The sequence below is a fragment of the Saccopteryx bilineata genome, chromosome 2 (assembly GCF_036850765.1).
Source record: "Saccopteryx bilineata isolate mSacBil1 chromosome 2, mSacBil1_pri_phased_curated, whole genome shotgun sequence".
NCBI classification, from domain to species: Eukaryota; Metazoa; Chordata; class Mammalia; order Chiroptera; family Emballonuridae; genus Saccopteryx; species Saccopteryx bilineata.
In genome coordinates, this window is record NC_089491.1 from 136,043,607 (window position 1) to 136,065,345 (window position 21,739).

The 21,739-nt window shown below is 57.1% G+C and overlaps 1 protein-coding gene across 4 annotated transcripts in view; it reads left to right on the top strand.

The window, feature by feature from the left end:
- HDAC7 (histone deacetylase 7) overlaps positions 1–21,130 on the top strand; it is a 37,460-nt gene extending 16,330 nt beyond the window's left edge. For 3 of the 4 annotated variants that reach the window (XM_066257998.1, XM_066257999.1, XM_066258002.1), the window contains 24 exons: positions 2,754–2,941; positions 3,078–3,168; positions 3,465–3,576; positions 4,168–4,283; positions 4,419–4,544; positions 5,135–5,226; positions 5,416–5,526; positions 5,664–5,844; positions 6,046–6,242; positions 6,487–6,660; positions 7,818–8,037; positions 9,725–9,858; positions 10,018–10,138; positions 10,372–10,421; positions 11,632–11,739; positions 12,722–12,777; positions 12,903–12,990; positions 14,298–14,417; positions 14,651–14,748; positions 16,762–16,880; positions 17,566–17,699; positions 17,972–18,056; positions 19,614–19,752; positions 19,918–21,130. In XM_066257998.1, coding sequence (XP_066114095.1) covers positions 2,754–2,941; positions 3,078–3,168; positions 3,465–3,576; positions 4,168–4,283; positions 4,419–4,544; positions 5,135–5,226; positions 5,416–5,526; positions 5,664–5,844; positions 6,046–6,242; positions 6,487–6,660; positions 7,818–8,037; positions 9,725–9,858; positions 10,018–10,138; positions 10,372–10,421; positions 11,632–11,739; positions 12,722–12,777; positions 12,903–12,990; positions 14,298–14,417; positions 14,651–14,748; positions 16,762–16,880; positions 17,566–17,699; positions 17,972–18,056; positions 19,614–19,752; positions 19,918–19,963 — 2,906 coding nt within the window. In that variant the 3' untranslated portion in view covers positions 19,964–21,130. The remainder of the gene's footprint in view (positions 1–2,753; positions 2,942–3,077; positions 3,169–3,464; positions 3,577–4,167; positions 4,284–4,418; positions 4,545–5,134; positions 5,227–5,415; positions 5,527–5,663; positions 5,845–6,045; positions 6,243–6,486; positions 6,661–7,817; positions 8,038–9,724; positions 9,859–10,017; positions 10,139–10,371; positions 10,422–11,631; positions 11,740–12,721; positions 12,778–12,902; positions 12,991–14,297; positions 14,418–14,650; positions 14,749–16,761; positions 16,881–17,565; positions 17,700–17,971; positions 18,057–19,613; positions 19,753–19,917) is intronic. The other variant, XM_066258000.1, reaches the window with a different exon arrangement.
- The last annotated feature ends 609 nt before the right edge of the window (positions 21,131–21,739 follow it).

The following is a 21,739-nucleotide window of genomic DNA, read 5'->3' on the forward strand; positions in this document are numbered from 1 at the left end:
AGAGGAAAGGCAGGATGCTCTTCTTGTCCTTGCCGGACGCAGTGAAACAGGAAGGCAAGTAGGAAGCTAATATTTATACTCAGGCCCCTGCCTCACATCAGGCTCACGTTCTCAGTGGTTGGCGCTGTCAGTCCTCATGCTGGCCCTGCAGAGTGGGTGTGGCAGGCCTTGCAGGTGGGCTGGGAGGGGAAGGCGTCCTCTTCCTGGTTCTCTCACCTCTCGTGCCCCCCCCCCCCCCCCCCCCCCCCCGTTAGGCTGCACCGGGCGAGGAGGGGAGTGGATTTCCCGCTGCTGCTCTGGTGAGGAACTGTCTGCAGACTGCAATATGTGATGAGGGCCAAATGAGAGGAAAACTGATTAATGTGGTCATCTATTCATTTAAGAAACATTAACTTTGCCACCTATAATTATTTAGTCTTCCTAGATGTGTAATTTTCTCAAAATTAAATACAGAAATTAGAAAAAGATAAAAGAAGCAAACATTAATGAACCCCATCTCTGTGCCAGGGCATCTTCCTAGGCTTTTGGGGGTTACAGAGACTTATTCATTGATTCAACCAGTGTTTATTGGGTGCCTATCAAATACTAGGTACTGTTCTAGGTGTCGTGATAAGAAGCAATAAACAAAACCAAGTCCTTGTCCTTGGCACTTAACTCAGACATGGCCCCTGCCCACACGGTGCTTATAGGGCACAGGACTGTCAACGTGATTGAAATCCATGGGGTACTGGGCTGGGTCCCGGGAAGAGTGAAGACTGGCTGGGCTTGGAAGAAATGGTGGGGCCTGGAAAAGTAGAATTGAGAGTGAGGACAGCACCGGCAGAGGGACATTGTAAGCCAAGCTTAAAGGACAAAAGGCACATGGGCTCCTAACAGGATGGGAGCCAGTGGCTGAAATGGAGGTTGTGTTCAGAGGCAGGCGACAAGGGCTAGAGAAGCCGGGCTAGCACCAATTGTTCAGACCTCTAAGTCACCGAGAGCATTCCCAGGTTTTCGGGCAGAGCCCCCCCCCCCCTTCCCAGAAGCCTCTGCTTTGGGAGCCGTGGTGGTGCCGGGAGAGAGGGATAGGGCCGCTCACGGTCTCGATCTGTGTGGCTGAAACCGCGAGCTTCAAGTCTGGCGGGCTGCCTTGGCTTCCTCGAGGTCCCTCTCGCTTCATCAGGGGAGTCACCCCCAGAATCCAGGATACCAGATGTGGAAGGACTGAGACGCCTCCTGGGGTGGGAGTGTGTTGGCATTGGAGGCCTAGATTCAACCAGAATGACTCTGGGCTCCCTGGATGGATGTATAAACAGGGATGTATAAAATCAAAACTGTGCATTGCCTGCTATGGACCACATCTGGGTACACAGCACCCAGAGAGTTGTGGGCACCTCCCTGCTCTGCTCCTCACTCTCTCCATTTCTCGGTGAGAGCTATTAGAGCAGGTGCCCCTTAGTTACAGCCTCCTGGCGGCCCTTTCTCTTTGCCCAGTGAGAAGCCCCCATGAAGGGAGGCAGCCCTCTGAGAGCTGATGGGAAAACAGCTGGAGCGCTGGCCTCGGCAGGATAGGAACCCGTGCTCTCAACCTGACCCACATTGGTGGCCTTCACCTGAGCCACCTTTCTTATTTGGGGTAACAGAATAGTAACAAACTACCTCCCAGGTCCTGCGGGGAGATGAGGTGAGATGTTGCAACCACACATGCACATGGCTACAGCTGTTCAGTTAGTGACTATTAATGATTGAGTTGGGCCTGGAGGCTGTGTTTCCTGAGTCCCCTGCTGGTGCTTGGCTACAGTGCCTTCCAGTCTCCCTCAGCCTCAGGCCCTGAGGACGGCCGGGGCTGCCCTGATGGGGATGGCTCAGCATTGGATGAGCCAAAGGAGGCCTCTTCAGAAACGTTCCAGTGCTGTGTGCCCTGTCAGGACACCTGCTCCCCCCCCCCCCCCCCCCCCCCCCCCCCCGCCTCTCCTTCCCCGGGAGCATCTCCTGCTGCTCAGCCCAGCCTGGCCCTGCTGGCTGTGCTGGTGGAGAACCTGGTCTGGCAGCTAGTTATAAATAGCCCCTGCACCCACAGCCTTGGCAGGGTGCTCCTGGCAGGAGTGCAGAGGACACTCGAGAAGAGGCAGCTGAGCCACGTCCTCGCCACTGCAGGCCAGAGCTGGTGTGAGGGTGCCCCAGAGCAGGATCCGTGGGCATGTGGGCTGTGCAAGCCTGGGGTGGCGGCCAGGGTTTGGCTGTAGGTTTGAGGCGTCACTTCTTCACCGGATGGCCTGGGCTGGAGTAGGGAGGCTGGTGACTGAGGGGGCCGGCTGGAGTTGATCTCTGCATGATCAGTGTCTTTGAGCACAGCTCACTGGGGGCTGCTGGGCCAAATTCTCCTTCCAGAGGGCAGAAGGGAAACAGAGGGCAGGGCCCAGAGTGTACTAACCAAAGGTCTTGAGTACATCTCCGCATTCCTGCAGCCCTAGCCTCCCGCCTGGAGAGGAAACCTCTTCAGTGGAAAAGCTGTGCTCAGAGGCAGAAGGCTCTGTTCGAACCCCACCAGCGATAGACTACTGGGTACAGTTTAGATCACCTCCTTTCTTGTGGGTAAAATGGAATTGAAAACACTTACCTGTAGGACCGTGGTGAGGATGAAGTGAGGAAGAGGCCTATGGAGCACGTTTTATCATTTTGAGTCAAGTGGGCCCGAAGGAGGCTGGCGAGGCTGTAACCATGCACTTGCAGACAGAAGTTCTGCTGACGCCGCTCCCGTTCTGTGTGCTCAGGCTGCCCCAGGCCCCGTGAAGACGTGCCCGGCCCTCAGCCCCAGCCCATGGACCTGCGGGTGGGCCAGCGGCCCGCGGTGGAGCCCCCGCCGGAGCCCACGCTGCTGGCCCTGCAGCACCCCCAGCACCTGCACCACCACCTCTTCCTGGCAGGCCTGCAGCAGCAGCGCTCGGTGGAGCCCATGAGGGTAAAGATAGAGCTCCCTGCACACGGCAGCCTTGAGCTCAGCCCCCAGGCCCCCTCCCCCCCTCCAGCCCTTCCTTAGGCCCTTGTCTCAGTCCTCACCTCCTTGCCCCTTCCTGGGCGGCCGGCCCTGCCCACAGCTGTCGATGGACACGCCGATGCCTGAGTTGCCAGTGGGGCAGCAGGAGCAAGAGCTGCGGCAGCTTCTCAACAAGGACAAGAGCAAACGAAGTAAGGACAGAGGCCTCCCCGGCCCAGGGTCCGTGGCCCGCCCACCGGGCAGACCAGGGCTGGGTGGGAGTGATGCCAGCTTGGGTCTCCCTCTGCCTGGCAGACCCTGCCTGTGGATGTGGGTGTTGGTGGAGACGGAGTCTGGGGGATCTGAAGTGGGGCCTCAGGCTTGGCTTGTGCCTGAAAAATTCCTGGAACACCTCATAGCGGAGGTGTGGGCGAGGCTGAGCGCAGAGACTGTGCAGGCGGCCACCCGTCCACCCACCCCAAACCTCCCCATGGCTGCACGCCCTCAGGTGCTGTGGCCAGCAGTGTTGTCAAGCAGAAGCTGGCAGAGGTGATTCTGAAGAAACAGCAGGCAGCCTTAGAGAGAACAGTCCATCCCAGCAGCCCCAGCATTCCCTACAGGTAAGGCCCTCGCCCACCTGCTCCCTCGCATCCCTGCCATGCCCTCTCTTCCCTGAGTGTCCACCCGTGAGCACTCACATACCCCCTTCTCTTCCTCTCAACTGCCTATCGCCCGATCCTTGTGCCTCACCTCCCTTAGTGATGCTTGCCCTAGTCCCCTCTCCCGACGGACACCTGCTCTCTTCTTTCCTTCAATTATCTCTCCCTATCCCCCCCAGGCCCTTTCTCCCACACTGGCTTTCTTCTTTCATGAGTCACTTCGCTTTTTCTGTTTCTCCTAATCATAAAAATATCCTGGTTCCTAGAGCAGGTTCTTCCCACAAGGGATAGTCCTCAGTGTGTCTGTGTCCCTGGCTCCTCTGCCTAGATCAGAGGCCTGCCTGTGGGCTACTGGTAACAGGGGTGGCCCAATGCTGCCACCTGGAGATGGCCCCTGTTCCTGCCCGTCCCACGCTGCCCACCCTGCCGGCTGCCAGCTCCCTGGCAAGTCCCGTGGCCGTGCTCAGGAAGGGGCCCCTGTGGGACGCGGTGGCTTCCAGGCCTCTGGGCATCCCCCCCCCCTCTGAAGCAGCCTTGGCACTGACCCCACAGAACTCTCGAGCCCTTGGAGACGGAAGGAGCTGCCCACTCCATGCTCAGCAGCTTTCTGCCTCCTGTTCCCAGCCTTCCCAGTGACCCCCCAGACCACTTCCCTCTGCGTAAGACAGGTGAGTGGGACAGGCAGGCAGACCCTTCTGGGGAGTCTAGGGGGCGGGCCTTGAACATGGAGTGACTGGGAGGGAGGAAGCATGGGCAGAGGGGAGGAGGGTGTGTGGGGCCGAGCCGTGCTGGTGCTCCCACAGTCTCTGAGCCCAACCTGAAGCTGCGCTACAAGCCTAAGAAGTCCCAGGAGCGGAGGAAGAACCCACTGCAAAGGAAGGAGAGTGCCCCGCCCAGTGTCCGGCGGCGGCCTGCAGAGACCCTTGGAGGTGAGGACCAGCAGCGGGGGTGGGGGGGGCTGATCTTGTCCTTTTGGGTCAGATCCCTCCGAGATGGGTCCCCTCCTTAGGGTTTCTGTGGGTGGTTGTGCAGGGTGTGTTTGACACACTTGCCAGGGGGTGAGTTGGGGCTGAAAGCCAGCCCCTGCTCTGCTGGTTAAGCTGACTTCTGCCCAGAAAGGGCACCTTAAAAAAAAATGTTCAAAGGCCCTGGCCTGCCGTCTTCTTGCCCTTTTGGGAGGAGAGCAGGAAGCAGAGTCCCCCCTCCCGGCTCCTGGCCCCTGCCGGGCCTGTGACTGTGCCGCCCTCTCTCCCCAACCCGTCCACCCTCTCGGCTCCTGGCCCCTGCCGGGCCTGTGACTGTGCCGCCCTCTCTCCCCAACCCGTCCACCCTCCCGGCTCCTGGCCCCTGCCGGGCCTGTGACTGTGCCGCCCTCTCTCCCCAACCCGTCCACCCTCCCGGCTCCTGGCCCCTGCCGGGCCTGTGACTGTGCCGCCCTCTCTCCCCAACCCGTCCACCCTCTCGGGTCCTGGCCCCTGCCGGGCCTGTGACTGTGCCGCCCTCTCTCCCCAACCCTCAGACTCCTCTCCCAGCAGCAGCAGCACGCCTGCGTCCGGGTGCAGCTCTCCCAACGACAGTGAGCACGGCCCCAACCCCATCCTGAGCTCAGAGGTAAGGCCTCGCTGGCTCAACTCTCTGGGGGCAGTTCTGAGGCTCAGCCTTCCTCTCAGCAAGTGGCCCTGCCCAGGCTGAGGCTGCTGGGTCTGGGCAGCCCACCCAAGCCTCTGGGGTGTTCTGAGGAAGGTGTGCCCAGGGGTGGAGGTCTGGGACCAGTGACCCCTGCCCTGCTCCTTATGGCAGGCGCTCTTGGGTCAGCGGCTGCGGCGGCAGGAGACCTCTCTGGCCCCGTTCGCCTTGCCGACAGTGTCCTTGCTGCCCGCAATCACACTGGGGCTGCCTGCCCCTGCCCGGGTGAGTGGCGGAGGCGGCCTCCCCTGTGCCAAGCTCCCAGCTTCCTTCACTCCCGTCTCCCGCTGCCTCGCCCCCTCACCTCCACTGCTCTCTGCTGGACACTGCTCCCCTGTGATTCCGTGCCACCTCTCCCCTAGGCTGATGTTGACCGCAGGACCCTCCCGACTCTGGGCCCCCGGGGGCCGGTCATAGGGAGCCCCCACACTCCCCTCTTCCTGCCCCATGGCCTGGAGCACGAGGCGGGGGGCACCTTGCCCCCTCGCCTGCAGCCCATCCTCCTTCTGGACCCCTCAGTCTCTCACAACCCCCTGCTGACTGGTGAGTCCCGCTGCTTCTCCAGGGGAGGGGCAGGCCCCTGCACCCCGGTAAGGGCCAAGCTTGGGACAGGTTCCATCCTTCCTGCCCCTTGTGCTCCCCCCATCTTTCTGTGCGTCTCCCTGCTGAGTTCCTGCTCCCCACCCATGCCCATGCTTCCTTCCTATGGTTCCCTCCTTATGCCCCCCACCTCGTTCTTTCCAGTGCCCGGGCTTGGGCCCCTGCCCCTCCACTTTGCCCAGTCCTTGCTGACCACCGAGCGGCTCTCCGGGTCAGGCCTCCATCGGCCGCTGAGCCGGACCCGCTCAGAGCCTTTGCCCCCAAGCACCACTGCCCCCCCATCACTGGGTCCCCTGCAGCCCCGCCTGGAACGGCTCAAATCTCACATCCAGCTGATCAAGGTGAGGGGAACTGGCTAGGGGAGGCGGGGAAGGGTTGCGTAACTGGACCCATGGGGGCTGAAAGAAGAAGGGGGGCTTTGGAAGAGGAGGGATCTAGAGTGCCAGCGCGAGGATGTGGCCCCTGGGGGCTGGGAGCCGCATGGCCTGGAGTCTCAGCTGGATAAAATGGCCACCCAGCCCACCACGTCCCGCCACACTCCCACACCTCAGCATGGCTGCTCAGCGGGGCATCTTCCTCCCCCAGAGGCCAGCCAAGCCAAGTGAGAAGCCCCGACTGCAGCAGATCCCGTCCGCTGAGGACCTGGAGACGGATGGTGGGGGCGTCAGGCCGCTGCGGGAGGGCAGCCTGGAACACAGGGAGTCAGGCCACGGGCCGCATGAAGCCAGAAGCCCCCTTTCTCTCCAGCAGCACCAGCAGGTATGGCAGTGCCCAGTGCCCCGGACGGTGTGGTCAGGAAATGCTGACGCTGGGACCTGGAGTAGAGGGATGGGAAGGAGGGAGGATATTAGTGTAGGAAGCAGCTCTGAGACCTGTGGTTGTCCTGCCAGATTCATACTGAGGTGCAGAAATACACATACACTCACACGCACATGCACCCATATACAAATGCGTGCATACCTGCAGGCAGGCACTTGGCACTTACATGCACACTCCAGCAGCCCACCAAGCTTGGAAAGCCGTGTCCCTTGTCCGGCAGTGGGCTGGCCTTCATGGAGCCATGCACTCCTGCCCTAGCACTTCTTCTGTGGCCAGCGGTACTGTTTCCAGGAAGGTGGCTGGGGCTTGAGTGGGGCTGAGCGCTCTCACCGTGCGAGCCAGGCCGTAGGTGGGAGTGTGCTCAGCTGCTGTAACCAGTACTGTGAACTGGGCGGCATAAACCACACAGATCCAGTGCCTCAGCTCTGGAGGCTGGACATCTGAATTCAAGGTGATGAGAGGGTTGGTTCCTTCTGAGAGCTGTGAGGGAAGGAGCTACTCCAGGCCTTTCTCCTCAGCTTGTGGACAGCTGTCTTTGTTGTCTTCCATCTGTCCATGTCTGTACCCATATTTCTCCTCTTTATAAGGCCAAGAGTCATAGTGGTTTAAGGCTCACTCTAATGACCTTGTGTTAACTTTATTACCTCTGTAAAGACCCTGTCTCCAATTAAGGTCACATTCCGAGCTACCAGGGGTTAGAATTTCCTTCACAAATATGAAGTGGGCCCGTACGACGTGGTAACAGTCTCCACACATGCAGTGGCTCCCTATTTCCTCGGGTGGTTGTACAGCCCTCGGACATGAGGTCCTGGTCAGAGCTGGGCCTGAGATCCTTTACCTGGGTTCTGGCTGTGGAGTCCTGAGGACCCAGGGAGCTCTGGGAGAATGTGATGGTCAGTCTGTGGTCAGACCTTTGTGGGGTTGGTAGAGGTAGGGAGCTTAGAGTCAAAGGCCAGAGCCTGGCTAGAGGCAAGACTAGAGGCATCGTGAAATCTCTCCAGAAAAAGTGTCTGCATAGAGGTTTCCACAACCTTGGGCAGAAGCATATGGAGCAGGATCCTCGGAACCTGGAGACTGAGGCCCCCTGTGTCCTTCAGGTATTCCTCTGGGAGCAGCAGCGACTGGCTGGGCGGCTCTCCCGAGCAGGCGCGGGGGACTCTGTGCTGCTGTCCCTGACCCAGGGCGGGCACAGGCCGCTGTCTAGGACTCAGTCATCCCCAGCTGCACCTGCCTCACTGCCAACCCCAGAGCCCGCCAGCCATGCCCATGTCCTGCCCAGCTCAGAGGCCCCCGTTAGGACCCTGCCCTTCACCACAGGTAAGACCTGGGTTAGACTGGGGCAGGAGGAAGGAGTTGGGGTACACAGAGGCTCAGACATGAGTCCGTGTCTGCGTCCTGGTATCATTCAGGGTGGTTTTCGAGGCCACAGGGCACTTTCTTGGTCTTGAGAGATCTACACGGCATCTGTGAAGCAGGGTAGTAGGTGGCGGTTCTCATTTTACATGTGAGAAGCCCAGGCTTAGGAAATCTAAGGTGACAAGCTTGTGGTCAGATAGCAAGCTGGCAGTCAGGCTGTGCTAAGAATTGCCAGGATCCCCTGACAACTAGTTCAGGCCTTTCAAAAATATTTATTGTTTTGGCTCTGCTTATAAAAAAGAGCTTAACAAGCATTTTTGCAGTTTTAAAAATGCAAAAAAGCATAAAAACAATGAAAATCACCAATCAGTATCCGACCACCCAGAGGCAGACACTTTTTTTTTTTCTCTGAAGCAGGGAGGCAGAGAAACAGACTCCCGCATGCATCGAACCGGGATCCACCCAGCATGCCCACTAGGGAGTGATGCTCTGCCCATCTGGGCTGTTGCTCCATTGCAACCAGAGCCACTGGTACCTGAGGCAGAGGCTGTGGAGCCATCCTCAGCGCCCAGGCCAACTTTGCTCCAATGGAGCCTCGGCTGTGGGAGGGGAAGAGAGAGATAGAAAGGAGAGGGGGGAGGGGTGGAGAAGCAGATGGGCGCTTCTCCTTGTGTGCCCTGGCTGGGAATTGAACCCAGGATTTGCACATGCCGGGCTGATGCTCCACCGCTGAGCCAACTGGCCAGGGCCCAGAGACAACCACTCTTAAATGCTGTTATATTCTGTACATTTTTGTTCCGGCCCTATGTGCGCATACAAACACCATATATATACTATGTATACATTGTACCCTGCTTTATTCAGGTAACATCTTATGAACACTCTGTGGTGTAATTAATCTTCAGAAATGAGATTTTTGTAGTTTTTCATCATAGTGTTTTATTTTTATTTGAAGATTTCTTACTGGTTGGTTGGTTAGATGGTTACTTATTTTCCTCATTTGGATTTCCTTGTACATAAATCTTCACTCACCGCTGAGATTGTTTTCCAAGGGTCACTCTTAAGGAGTGGCACCCCTGGGTTAAGTGGTGTGAGCGTCTTGAAGACCTGCCGTCCTGAGCTGTGCTGAAGGTGGCCGTCCCACTGGCCGTGTTCTGGGCTGTCCCCTGCCGTCCTGCTGGTCAGGCTGCAACAGCCACTGCCCCAAACTGCATCTGTCTTGTCACAGGGCCCAGTGTCACTGTGGGCTTCACAGCTCCCGGTGTTGGGTTTCTGAGGAATTTTTCCTCCTCTTGCTTTCCCTTGGTGGCCTATTTGAGTTAGGGCATCTAGTGTGAGACCCCACATCTGGCCCCTCTGTTAGGCTCTGAGTTCTTGAGATTATGGTCAATGTGTTAGGCCACATGAGAAGGGTCACTGTGTCAGGGAGGTAGTGGCCACGTAGCAGCATTGGCGGGGGCCGTGTTGGGGTGGGTGTGAGGTGGTGAGGCTGCCGGCATAAGCAGCTGGGGGTGAGAGTTGGTGTTAAGGGCCACAGTTCAGGATGGGGTGTGTGGCGTGTGTGTGTCAGGCCTGGTTCCGTGTGGGCTGGTGGGGGACAGACGTGGGGACTCCCTGGAGTCCTAGCTCTGACCCCTGCTCCCTCCAGGGCTGGTCTACGACTCAGTCATGCTGAAGCACCAGTGTTCCTGCGGAGACAACAGCCGGCACCCAGAGCACGCAGGCCGCATCCAGAGCGTCTGGTCCCGGCTGCAGGAGCGGGGGCTCCGAAGCCAGTGTGAGGTGAGGGGGCTGCGGGCTGCAAAATCGAGGAGGTAAGAGTATGGACGGGAAGCAGGTAGAGGCCCTGGGGCTAGCATGAGATGGCGGGGCAGGCAGGGTGGTGGTAATGGCAGGCAGGGGGCGAGCAGGGCCTCAGGAGCTCTGTGGGCCCTTCCTCAGTGTCTCCGGGGCCGGAAGGCCTCCCTAGAGGAGCTGCAGTCGGTGCACTCTGAGCGGCACGTGCTCCTCTATGGCACCAACCCGCTCAGCCGCCTCAAACTGGACAACGGGAAGCTGTCAGGTAGGGACCTCCTGGTGTCTGGGGCCCCCGTACCTCCCCTGGCACCCCTAACCCACCCATCCCCAGTCTCGTCTGAGCTCTGCGCAGCCTGTTCCTCCAGCATCCTCAACATCCCCGCGCCGCCCCCAGCGCCCCCGTGCACCTGCCCCAGCCCCCTTTTCAGGGCCCCCCTGCTTCCTGACCAGGCCAGGGGCTGAGGGTTGCGCTCACACACACTGGGTCTCTCTCCACAGGCCTCCTGGCACAGCGAATGTTTGTGATGCTGCCCTGTGGTGGGGTTGGGGTAAGTGTGCCCGGGGGTCCCAAGCAGGCATTGCCACGGGCTCTCAGATTTCCTCCTTTCCATTCCCTCAGGCCCAGCCCCTGCTTGTTCTTGTGGTCCTGCCAGACATGGTGGGCCAGGGGGTTTCCCATAATGCCCCTCTGCTGGCTAGAAGCTCCTTGTGGACAGGTGTGTCCTCAGCCCACCAGGGTCTCCTGAATGTGGAGCCCTGTGCCTCGCACTTAGAGAAAGTGCTTGGTAAATGTCGAGTGAGGCCCAAAACGCAGGGTCAAGATCATCTCCCTGCATAAGACCCCAGGGGTTGGGATTGGCCATTTCCCTGGAGTGAGCCTCCAGGCAAAGTCGGGCGCCAGGGTCCCTGGGGACTCAGGCACTTCCTCCTACTCCCGCTGTCCTCCCGCCCTCCTCACCCTGCTTGGGGGGCTTCCTGCCTCCCCAGCAGTGCTCTCCTGGCCCTGGAAGGCCCCGCAGTGGTTCCCCAGCCCGGGACGGAGGCCCAGTTCCGGAGGGAAATGGGAGCTGTAGCCAGGGGGCTATTGGGAGGGAGCCAGACAGCGCCCTGTTCACAACTTCCCATTTCTTGCCACTTTCTGATTTTTCCAACTGTTTTTGCTTCTGTTTTCTTTTCCCTCCTCTCCCTCTCTGTCTCTCTCTCTCTCTTTCTTTCTCCAGCCTCTTGAGACTCTCTCTGCCTTCCTCGCCTCTCTTGGTCCGCCTCGCCCTCCCATCTCCCCATCATGCCCCCCGGCCCCTCCCTAGCCTTGAGGCCCAGGGACTGGGTTTGGGGGGCCTCCCGCCTGGGCTAGGGGCCCTGAGTGGAAGACAGTCGTGCAGACGGCCCCTCGAGCTCCGACCGTCCCGCAGGGCCTGAGCAGAGCCAGCTGGGGCTTAAAACCCCCTCCAGGCCCAAACCCCAAGTCCCGCCCAGGTAACGCCATGCCCCCTCCTCTGACCGGGGAGGCAGGCGCCATGCCGCCAGCAGAGTGCTGGCCAGATGCGGGCTGGTGATGTGGACTGAGCTGGGAAGGAGAGGCCGTGCTGGGACTGGGGGACACAGGAGGCCGTGCCTGTGGGTGGGGGGGGCAGTGGGGTGGCAGCCCTGTCTGCCCAGCTCCCTGCCCCTGGGGTCCAGCCATAGGGTGGGCACCACCGTGGGTCCTGGCTCCTGTGGGAAGCCTTGGATGATGCGGGCCCTGACTCGCCCCCACAGGTGGATACTGACACCATCTGGAATGAGCTGCACTCCTCCAATGCAGCCCGCTGGGCCGCCGGCAGTGTAACCGATCTGGCCTTCAAAGTGGCTTCCCGGGAGCTAAAGGTAGGGGATCTGGGTTGAAGGTGGGCAAGCCATGGGGAGGTAACAAGATGGGGCAGCAAGGAGGGCCAGGCCCAGAGCCCCAGGCACCTCATTTCTTATGGATAGCACCACAGGGTTTTGGAAGAGAAATCGAGAACTCTGAGGACTAAGATGAGATTTGAGCCCTAGGTTCATGTTACTTGGTGGAGAGTCCAGCCACTGTGACCCTGGACCTTTGGTCTCTAAGAGATGCAAGGTCATGGTCATCCAGGATCACTTCACACAGACCCAGTGTGTGTCCACAGGCAAGTTGCAGAGCGTCCCTGGACCTTTGTGCACTGGCAGATTGGTTCTTCGCAGTGCTAAAGTTTTATAGATTGCGCTGGTGCTCTGTGCTGGACACCTTATAAAGGCTTGACCTGAGGTCCACCCTCCACCCCCATTGTTTAGGAGCTCAGCTCAAGGTCGTCACGGTGTCATAGCCCCTTGGTGTGGGTCTTTGCAATTAAGGGCACAGCCCTGGGTTTAAAATCTTGGCTCTGCCGTTTATAGCCATGCAACTTTGTACAAGTTGCTTAACCTGTCTAAGCTTTGGATTTCTCCTGTCTGTAACCTAGAGATAATAATGTTTATCTTATAGAGATGTTGTGAGCATTAGACAACATTTACCTCAAAGAGATGTGAAGATGAAATCCAGTGTTTATAAAGTGTTTTAGCACAGTGCCAGGCACGTGGTTTTGGCTCTGCAAACAGCTATTGTTATTACGAAGTGCTAACAGCCAGGACACACCAAGGCAGCGGGTCCTGTACTCACGTCCAGCCTGAAAGCAGGGGATGCTCAGCCTGGGGGTTCGGTACCAGGGCACTTGATATCCATCCTGGCCACAGTCAGCTGTTGCCCTGTGGTTCCTCCTCTGGGGAGGAGCCTGGGGCCGGGGCAAGGTCATGGAGATGGGGTCCGAGGGCTGGCCATTTGGTTGATCAGCATTCTTTCCATTTCCAGAATGGCTTTGCTGTGGTTCGGCCCCCAGGACACCATGCAGACCGTTCTACAGCCATGTAAGGCCTGGGGGTGGGTGAGCCTCCTGGGGCTGGACAAGGCCGGAGTGAGTGGACAGAGGAGGCTGGAGAGGTGGAGGCACGGGAGGGAATGGGCTGGCAGGACCTCTCTTTCCTCCTGCCAGGGGCTTCTGCTTCTTCAACTCGGTGGCTATCGCCTGCCGGCAGCTGCAACAACAGGGCAAGGTCAGCCGGACCCTCATTGTGGACTGGGTAGGTTCCCATGCCTGGCCCCCTCAGACCCAGGAGCACGGTGGGAAGAGCCCCGAGTCTGGCTCAGAAAATGTGGTTTCGTGTCCTAATTGTGCATTGTCCTCCTGAGCCTCAGTTTCTCCCTAGTGTAAAATGGGGCTAAAGAAAACACCCACATCACAGGGGCTGTTGGGACACCCAGAGGAGATGGTATATGAGAAGGCCTTCAGCCATAACAGACTCCTGCAATGGGAGGAGCCATTTGAGTGCTGTCTTTTGGCCTCTATTGGCTTCTGTCTGCATTTCCCCTGTAGGTAGTGACAATAACAGGAACAGCAGGCAACCCTAACATACTACTAATCTCCTCCAGACACTGATGGTTTGTACATAGGGCATATTTAATCCTGGCTATAATTTGGTTTTCAGATAAGCAAAGTGAGCACAGAGAGGTTAAGTAACTTGCACACTGCCACGCACCTCATACATCCTGAGACTGGGATGTTTTTACAATTGATTTTAGAGAGACAGGGAAGTGGGGGGGGGGGAGAGAAACAAACAAACAAACATTGATTTGTTACTCCACTTATTTAAGCATTCATTGGTTAATTCTTGTATGTGCCTGATCGGGGATTGAACCTACAACCTTGGTGTATCTGAACGATGTTCTAACCAACTGAGCTACCTGGCCAGGGCTCTGAGACAAGTATGAAGCCGGTGGTCAGCTAGTGCAAATGCATCTTAAGTACTAAGCTATCCCACTCTGCACTGACACCTGTGAGTGGGGCTTTCCTGTGCAGAAGCTGAGGGATATGGAGGAGCTTTCCATACTCGCACCCATGCGTGGTCCTGTGAGTTACCAAGAGCAAGGGCATAGCTTATTTTAGGACAGATGATGTTGGGCCTCGTGCACCTGCCCCTCTAACTGACCTCGGTCTCTGTCATCACCCACATCAATCTGGGACCTGGGAAAAGCCTCAGTAGCGAGGGTGACTGTCATGTGTAATCCTGTGTTCTTCCGTCTCCTGCCACTAATCCAGTCCCAGACACACTCTCTCGCTGTCCGGCATGTGCTTGGCACAGCCCCTCCCCTTCAGGATCTCATAGACGCTCCCGAGTGCATGTTCTGTACACACCTGTGCATACATGGAGAGCCTGAGGCTCAGAGAGGGCCTATGGACTATATGCGGCTACTCAATAGTGTAGCTCTAGGGTCCCAGTTTCTTTTCCCCCAGTCTAGGGTCCTGACCTCAAATCCCTTCCAACCTGTTCCAGTCTCCCATTTCTCTGCTTTCAGACCTCCCCTAATGCACTGCCCATCCCCCACACAGGATGTTCACCATGGCAATGGCACCCAGCAAACCTTCTACCAGGACCCCAGTGTGCTGTACATCTCCCTGCATCGCCATGACAATGGCAACTTCTTCCCGGGCAGTGGGGCTGTGGGTGAGGTAAACGTGTCGTGTCTACCCCTTCCAGCTTCATTGACTCTCCCTTGTGACCCTGACTCGGCCTGTCACAACTAGCTGTGTGATCCTGGGTAGACTGTTTAGCCTCTCAGATCCTCAACTTCTTCATCTGAAAATGAAGAAGGCGTATGAGCTGGTCTTGCAGCACTAACATCCTGGGATTCCTCTCCTGACACTCTGCTCGTCTCCTGTCTCTCTTGTGTCCTGTTTTCCAGGTGGGAGATGGCAGTGGTGAGGGCTTCAATGTCAATGTGGCCTGGGCCGGAGGTCTAGATCCCCCAATGGGGGATCCTGAGTACCTGGCTGCCTTCAGGTAAGTGCTCTGAGGGCCCAAAGGAGGCCTGGCCCATCGAAGCCACCCTCTCCTGCCCTTTTCCTCAAAAGCACCAGGTTGGAGGCAATCATTTGGCTTGTCAGCCTGTCCTCATTCAATTGCCAGGCATTATATAAGCCATCCCAGAACCAGGACAAAAAAAAAGGAACAGCATTGTTAAACTGGCCTCTAGTAGTCCCCAGTCGCAGTAGGAAGACAGGAAACAATGGGAAAGCCAAAGGGTGCTTTATAGTCACACATTACCAAGAGCCAGTGTTAAGCTGAGTGCTGGGAGACGGGCAGAGTGAAGTGAGCAAAGCAGCCACGTCAGTCAGAAAAGGCTGCCTGGAGAAGGTGGGCTTTGTGCAGAAGATGAGAAACTTAAATAGTGGAGGAAGAGGGAAAGCAGAAGATGTCCATATTGAGGGATTTGCTTAAGAAAAGCCACTCTAGAAGAGCAACCTTGGGCTCTGTACAGGAGCCCTTCTATATTTTACTTGGGTCCCTGGACTCCATTTGGGAAAAAGGACCCAGGAAGTGTGTCTCTAAACACTTTTCTGGAGATAGTCTCCATGTGAGCTACTTCTGTAGGAGCCTTGGACTGGGTTCCTGGCATCTGTGTGCCCATAGCCCTGGGTCTTGAAAGATACCAAAATGGACTCTAGAGGTGGGTCAGGAATGGAGGGAGGCAGCTGTGGGGGAGGGAGGGCACTGGGGCCAAGGAGGAGAGATTGGATCTGGGTAGCCCAGAATTTCAGAGTCTAGTTAGTCATCTTGGTCAGCTCTTAGGTGGTGAATGGCAAGGCGTGGTCAACTCAGTCCAAGGTGGGCGGCAACTAAGTACTGAGTATTTCTAGCCCCTGAGGCTTAGTGACCTGTCCCTTTTCTGTAGCCCTGCCCACTGTGTTCTACACACACACACACACACACACACACACACACACACACTCCTCTTTCATACCATTTGGTACCCTGTCACTGGGTGGCTGAGTCCTTAGGTCAGTGGTTCTCTTAACTTTTTGAAGTCAGGGCTTATTTAAAATCCTACAAATAATTGTAGGCACACTATATACGAATTTCTGAGAAATGTTATAGTAATTAAGTTAAATATTAAAATATATAAAGTCCAAGCGTGCTTTTATGATAATTAAATGAAATAAATATGACAAATTTATTCTGACATTAAAAATCATTTTTATGTTACGTTTTTTGTTATGCTTTTTAGAAGTCTTAAAAAAGGGGTTGAAAAATTAAAAAATGACAAAAAGTTATCTTTTTATATACATAGATACATTCTTAGTAAGATTTAGTAAATTTGGCAGGTCCCAGTGCGAATGTGTTAAGTTTTTTCATTCTTGTGTTTATGAGAAATATGAGCCTGGTGTGTCCTAGTGATTTCTTCAATGTTTGGGTATATATTTGAAAGGCAAACTCTCATTTCCTCGTCAATACTTTGAAGAATTCCTCTCTTTTTACTCTTAATTGTGTTGAGTGCAGAAAAGCCCCACCATACATATCATCTTAACTTTACACCAAACAAAGGATAGAAGAAACTTGCCTCCAGTCTTTCCGAGGAACATGGGGGGTAATATAAACAATCTAGCACCTCAGCTTAACAGCCTTTTGCAACCTAATCAGGCAAGTGAGGTGGGGAGTTGGGCAGACTGTCAGCTTACAGCCAATTCCCCACACCTCTGTCCCCCAAAAATCTAAACTCCAGAAACCCTGTTGGTTTTTTGGTCCCCAACAGGCACATATTTCTCTGGAATACCACAGGGCGCACCTTTTGAGAACCACTGCCTTAGGCTGTACCAGGGACATGGGCGGCCAGACAAGGTCAAGGAAGTCAGAGGGATCCACTAATCCTTTTGGGATATTGGGCATCTTGTAGTCCTAAGCGCAGGTGCCCCACAGGGAAGTTGGTGGGAAAGGGCTGGCTCTAGGTGGGGGCCCATGGCCTCTGTCCCCAGCAGCCCTGCAGTGTGGTGAGCCCTCCATCTTGCACCTTCACAGGACAGTTGTGATGCCCATCGCCCGAGAGTTCTCTCCGGACCTGGTTCTGGTGTCAGCTGGGTTTGATGCTGCCGAGGGTCACCCAGCCCCACTTGGTGGCTACCATGTTTCCGCCAAATGTAAGGAGAGCCCAGCCCAGGGGAGTGAGGGCTAGGCTGGGAGGGGAGGACTGCCCACGTCACAGGGAAGACGCTGTGTCTGGCCCAGGACCATGAGTGAGGTCGGGGGCATGGCCACTGTCCCTGGAATCCCCTGAACTTTCTTGGCCCAGCACAGCCCAAGGCCCTTTCTCATGACCAGCTCCATTCGCTTTGGAAGGCTTGACTGAGTCACACCCTGGGGACACTGAGGACACGAAGAGCTCAGCCACAGGACTCCCCCACTCTAACTGTGTCATTCCCAGGCTGGGCTGGCATGGCAGCTTCTGAGGGAGGATGGGGAGGAACAGTGCTCTCTGGACAGAGGGAGCTCACTCAGCCTACTGGGCCACAGGGCCTGCAGAACGCAGAGAGAAGATGGTGTGACTCAGTGAAAAAGACATCTGGCTGGAGTTGATGCCCCTGGTTCAAGTCCTAGCCCTGCCACATACTAGCCGTGGACCCTTGCTCAAGTCTCTAAGCCTTGCTGAGCCTGAGTGAGGCATACGAATAGGTTTTACGCAGGACTCCCGTGAAAGCTCTTGGGAAAGTAGAGTTTTGCATCTGCGTCATAATTCACAAGGGGAGAAGCAAGCCGGGACATGGTAGGCAGAGAGGGTCCACCTCTGCTCCACCGCACCCCCGTTCCTCGCCCCCAACCATCTAGGTTTTGGGTACATGACGCAGCAGCTGATGAGCTTGGCGGGAGGTGCAGTGGTGCTGGCCTTGGAGGGTGGTCATGACCTCACAGCCATCTGTGATGCCTCTGAGGCATGTGTGGCTGCTCTTCTGGGCAACAAGGTGAGCTGCTCCCCCTATCCCTGCCTCTGTGGGACAAGGAGCCCGGCCCTCCCAGGATTGCCCCAAAGAGCAGGGTGGCCAGGCCTGAAATGGGGGGGGGGGGGGACAGAGCAACGCCTCTTCCCTAGGTAAGGTCTAGAGCCAGCACCTCTGCCTTAGGCAGAGCCAGAAGTATGTGCCTAATGTGCCGGAAAGCCAGGGTCTTTGGGGTGGGTGAGAGTTGGGTTAGGGGTCCCCAAGACTGGTGGCTAATGTCCTGTTGCCTTCTGTAGGTGGATCCACTCTCAGAAGAAGGCTGGAAGCAGAAACCCAATCTCAACGCCATCCGCTCTCTGGAAGCTGTGATCCGTGTGCACAGTGAGTGGAGAGAGGACACCAGCTGACCCCAGACTTGGGAGAACCTCAGGGGTGCTGTCCCCAGTGACCAGGGCCTCAGAGCTTTGACTGCCAGCCAGGCCAGGCACCCTGGGGCTGGTCAGGAGTAGGCTTCCTATAATGTTACCCCAGCCAGAATGGTGGGGCACCCACCCCAGGAGTGGATACCCACAGAGCCCTCCTGATGGGCCCAGCAGGGACCACCAGACAGTGGCATTCGCAAGTCAGGGCTGACCGTCCATCTCCAGCCCCAGCCCCGGGTCAGGGCCAGAGATTCAGCTCCACATAGGCCATGCTTGCTAAAAGTACTGGGTCCTGGCTCTGGCCGGCTGGCTCAGTGGTAGAGTGTTGGCCTGGCGTGCAGGAGTCCCAGGTTCAATTCCCGGCCAGGGCACACAGAAGCGCTCATCTTCTTCTCCACCCCTCCCCCTCTCCTTCCTCTCTGTCTCTCTCTTCCTTTCCCGCAGCCAAGGCTCCATTGGAGCAAAGTTGGCCCGGGCGCTGAGGATGGCTCTGAGGCCTCTGCCTCAGGTGCTAGACTGGCTCTGGTCGCAATAGAGCAACGCCCCAGATGGGCAGAGCATCGCCCCCTGGTGAGCGTGCCGGGTGGATCCCGGTCGGGCGCATGCGGGAGTCTGTCTGACTGCCTCCCCGTTTCTGGCTTCGGAAAAATACACACACACAAAAAAGTGCTGGGTCCCACCTTGACCCATAGTGCTGGCTGCAAGGGTCTCAGGAGTTCTGCCCACTTTGGGGGCTGGGTCTTAGAATCATCTCACATTTGGAAAGCATTTACATTTTCAACTTCAACTCAGCATCTAGGAGCACAAAAATGAATAAATTAGATTCCTCAAATCTGGGGCTCAGTAGGGAAGTGCAGGTAACATAAAGATGTTGCTGGAACTTTGTATGGACCCCTCATGCCAGCCAGGCTCCAGGCATGTTCCCTGGACTTTACTTCTCACAACAGTGGGCAGGGTGAGCATGTCCTCGTGGGAGCCCAGGGTGGTGAGCGGCTTGCCACTGGCCATGCAGAGCAGCCGTGATGGTCAGCTCTCCCAGGCCTTCTCTCCTCCCCTCTGCTCCTGTCTTGTGTGCTGGACTGACCATTGCGTGGGGCTGATGTGAGTGGAGCCCTGTGCTCCCGTAGACCAGGGCTCAGATCTGGGAGATCCCGCTGACCCAGACCCTGTTTGTGGAAGTGGGCCCTACTGGTGCTTAGGAACCCTGCATCTATGGGAATGGGTCAGAGGTGACCGTTCAGCCAAAGGGGTGGGAGAACGGCTTGGCCACTTCTAGGCCACCTGATAGCCATGCTGACTCTGCTCTGCTCACCTTAGGTCTGTGGGGGCCAAGTCGAGGAAGGCATCGTGCTGAGGGTGGAGGCGGGTGAGAATCGACCCCAGGCTGAGGATGTGCCCGCTCCTCTCAGGCACCTGGCCTGGGATGTGCAGTTTCATTGTCAGTCTGGGGTGTGTGGTGTGGCAGACTGGAGGACTTGTTTCTCCCAACCCTTTCTGACTCGGTTTCTTGTCCCAGGTAAATACTGGGGCTGCATGCAGCGCCTGGCTTCCTGTCCAGAGCCCTGGGTTCCCAGGGTGCCAGGAGCCGATGCAGAAGAAGTGGAGGCGGTAACCGCACTGGCATCCCTCTCTGTGGGCATCCTGGCTAAAGAGAGGTAATGCCAGACCCCTGGCCAGCAACCTCTCCACCTTTTGAGCCCTCGCTATTTGAGGACCCGATTCCAACACAGCCAACCAGTCTTCTTAGTCTCCTCGGGCAGCTGGGCTACGGCCCTTGCTGCAGCCCTGGCCCTCCGTAACCCCCGCTTGTCCTCCCCCAGGCCCCCAGAGCAGCTGGTGGAAGAGGAAGAACCAATGAATCTCTAAGGCTTTGGAACGGTTCTGCAGCCCGCCCTGCCCTTCAGACCTGGTTCTCTTCTCACCTCTGGCAATAGTACCTGTTCCTGGGGTCTTCAGAGGTCCTCTGGGCAGGTAGTTGTGGCCAGAGAGAAGCCCCTTGAGAGTCACCCCAAGGAGCCTGAGAAGGCCCCTGGGTCTAAAATAGGGACCAAAGAGGGCCCTGAGGAGGCAGGTGGGGCAGCTGGCCAGGCCCCAGTAGGACTCTCTCAAGAACAGAGTCTGCCCCTGTGGGGTCCAGGCCCCTACTGGGCTCCCAATCCTCAGGACTGTATGGGGGAGGACTGGCTGATTCGGGCCCACCCATAACCACTATTCTTGGCGCTGTAGACCCCACTTTGCACACAGCCCCAGGCTCCACACAGAAATGTGAACTTGGCCTCAGCCAGGGTAGCCCTGTCTAGGCTCTGAGGGCTGGAGTTGGGGGGAGGGTATGGACAGGAGGAGCCAAGGGCCCTATATGCCTGAGTGCAGGGGGAGTCCCTCCTCTTGCCTGTTTACTCACACGACTATGGAAGCCCCCCAAGCCCCCGTGACCACCACTGGGCAGTGAGACAAAGCTCCCTTGAGAGCAATCATCAGCAGGCCTCCCGTCTGGTCCCTGCCCCTGCCAGAGGCCACCCTACGTCAACCATCTCAGTGCCCTGGTGGAGCAAATGAATGCTCTTGGAGTTCTGCGCTTCCTGATCCAATGGTGCCAAACCCTCATCTCCCCTCAGAAGCACAGTGTGACCCCCAGGGACCCCTCGGTCACTGCCCCTCTGCAGGAGCGCTGTCTTTCTGGGGTGTCCCCCACCCCCAGTTCTGATTCCTGCCTCACATAGGATGAGTTCGGCTGGGGGGACGAGGTGGGAGAGTAGATGCAAGACATGGGGGAGGGGAGGCCACCCTGGCAAAGTCAAGGCTTCTGGGGCCAAGAAGGAACGCATTTGAGAGGGAGAGGGAGAGAGAGGGGGAGTGTGTGTGTGTGTGTGTGTGTGTGTGTGTGAGAGAGAGAGTGTGTGTGTGTGCGTGCGTGCACACGCATATGTGTGTCTTCCTAGGACTGCCATACCCTGTGTATGCATGCATGTTTTTGTAAAAAAGGGGAAAAAAAGGAAAAAAAATCTGAACAATAAATGTTTTATTTGCTTTAAAGTTCATGTGCCAGGGCATCTCGGGGGTGAGGGGTATGCAGTGGGCACACAGCTTCACAGCGTGTGGAGGAGCAGACCTGCTCCTGCAGAGCCTCGTCCTCTGTGGCAGCTGTCCTGCAGGAAGAATCCATTCTGCATACACCAGATGGCCCGCCCACCCCACCTGGGGTAGTAGAGAGGCGGCGGCTTGGGCTGAGTCCACAGACAGGGAGCCCACTGGGGAGGGGTGGGGGACAGGCAGGGAATATACAGTGGCTCCGACCTGGCTCACGGAGGCATCCCCAAAGAGGCACCAATCAGACTTACCTACATTCCAGTCCCCCTGGGAGATCAGGTGTGTCTTATCACCTCGTGAGGCCTGTTTACCAGCTGAAGGCTCCAGAAGTAGACAACTGGTTTGGTTCCTGCTCTGGTGCACCATGACTTAAGCATATGCTGAGCCTCAAAGGGAGAACGAATGAGGCAACAGGCCTGGACAAGCCCATCCATGTGAGCAAAGACAACAGTGCCAGGGCTGCCAGCGCGTGTCTGGTTCTGAGGCGACCAGGCTCCTCCAGCCGGCAGGCGCAGGGCCTCATGACCTCAGACCTGGCCCAGAGCCCTCACAGCC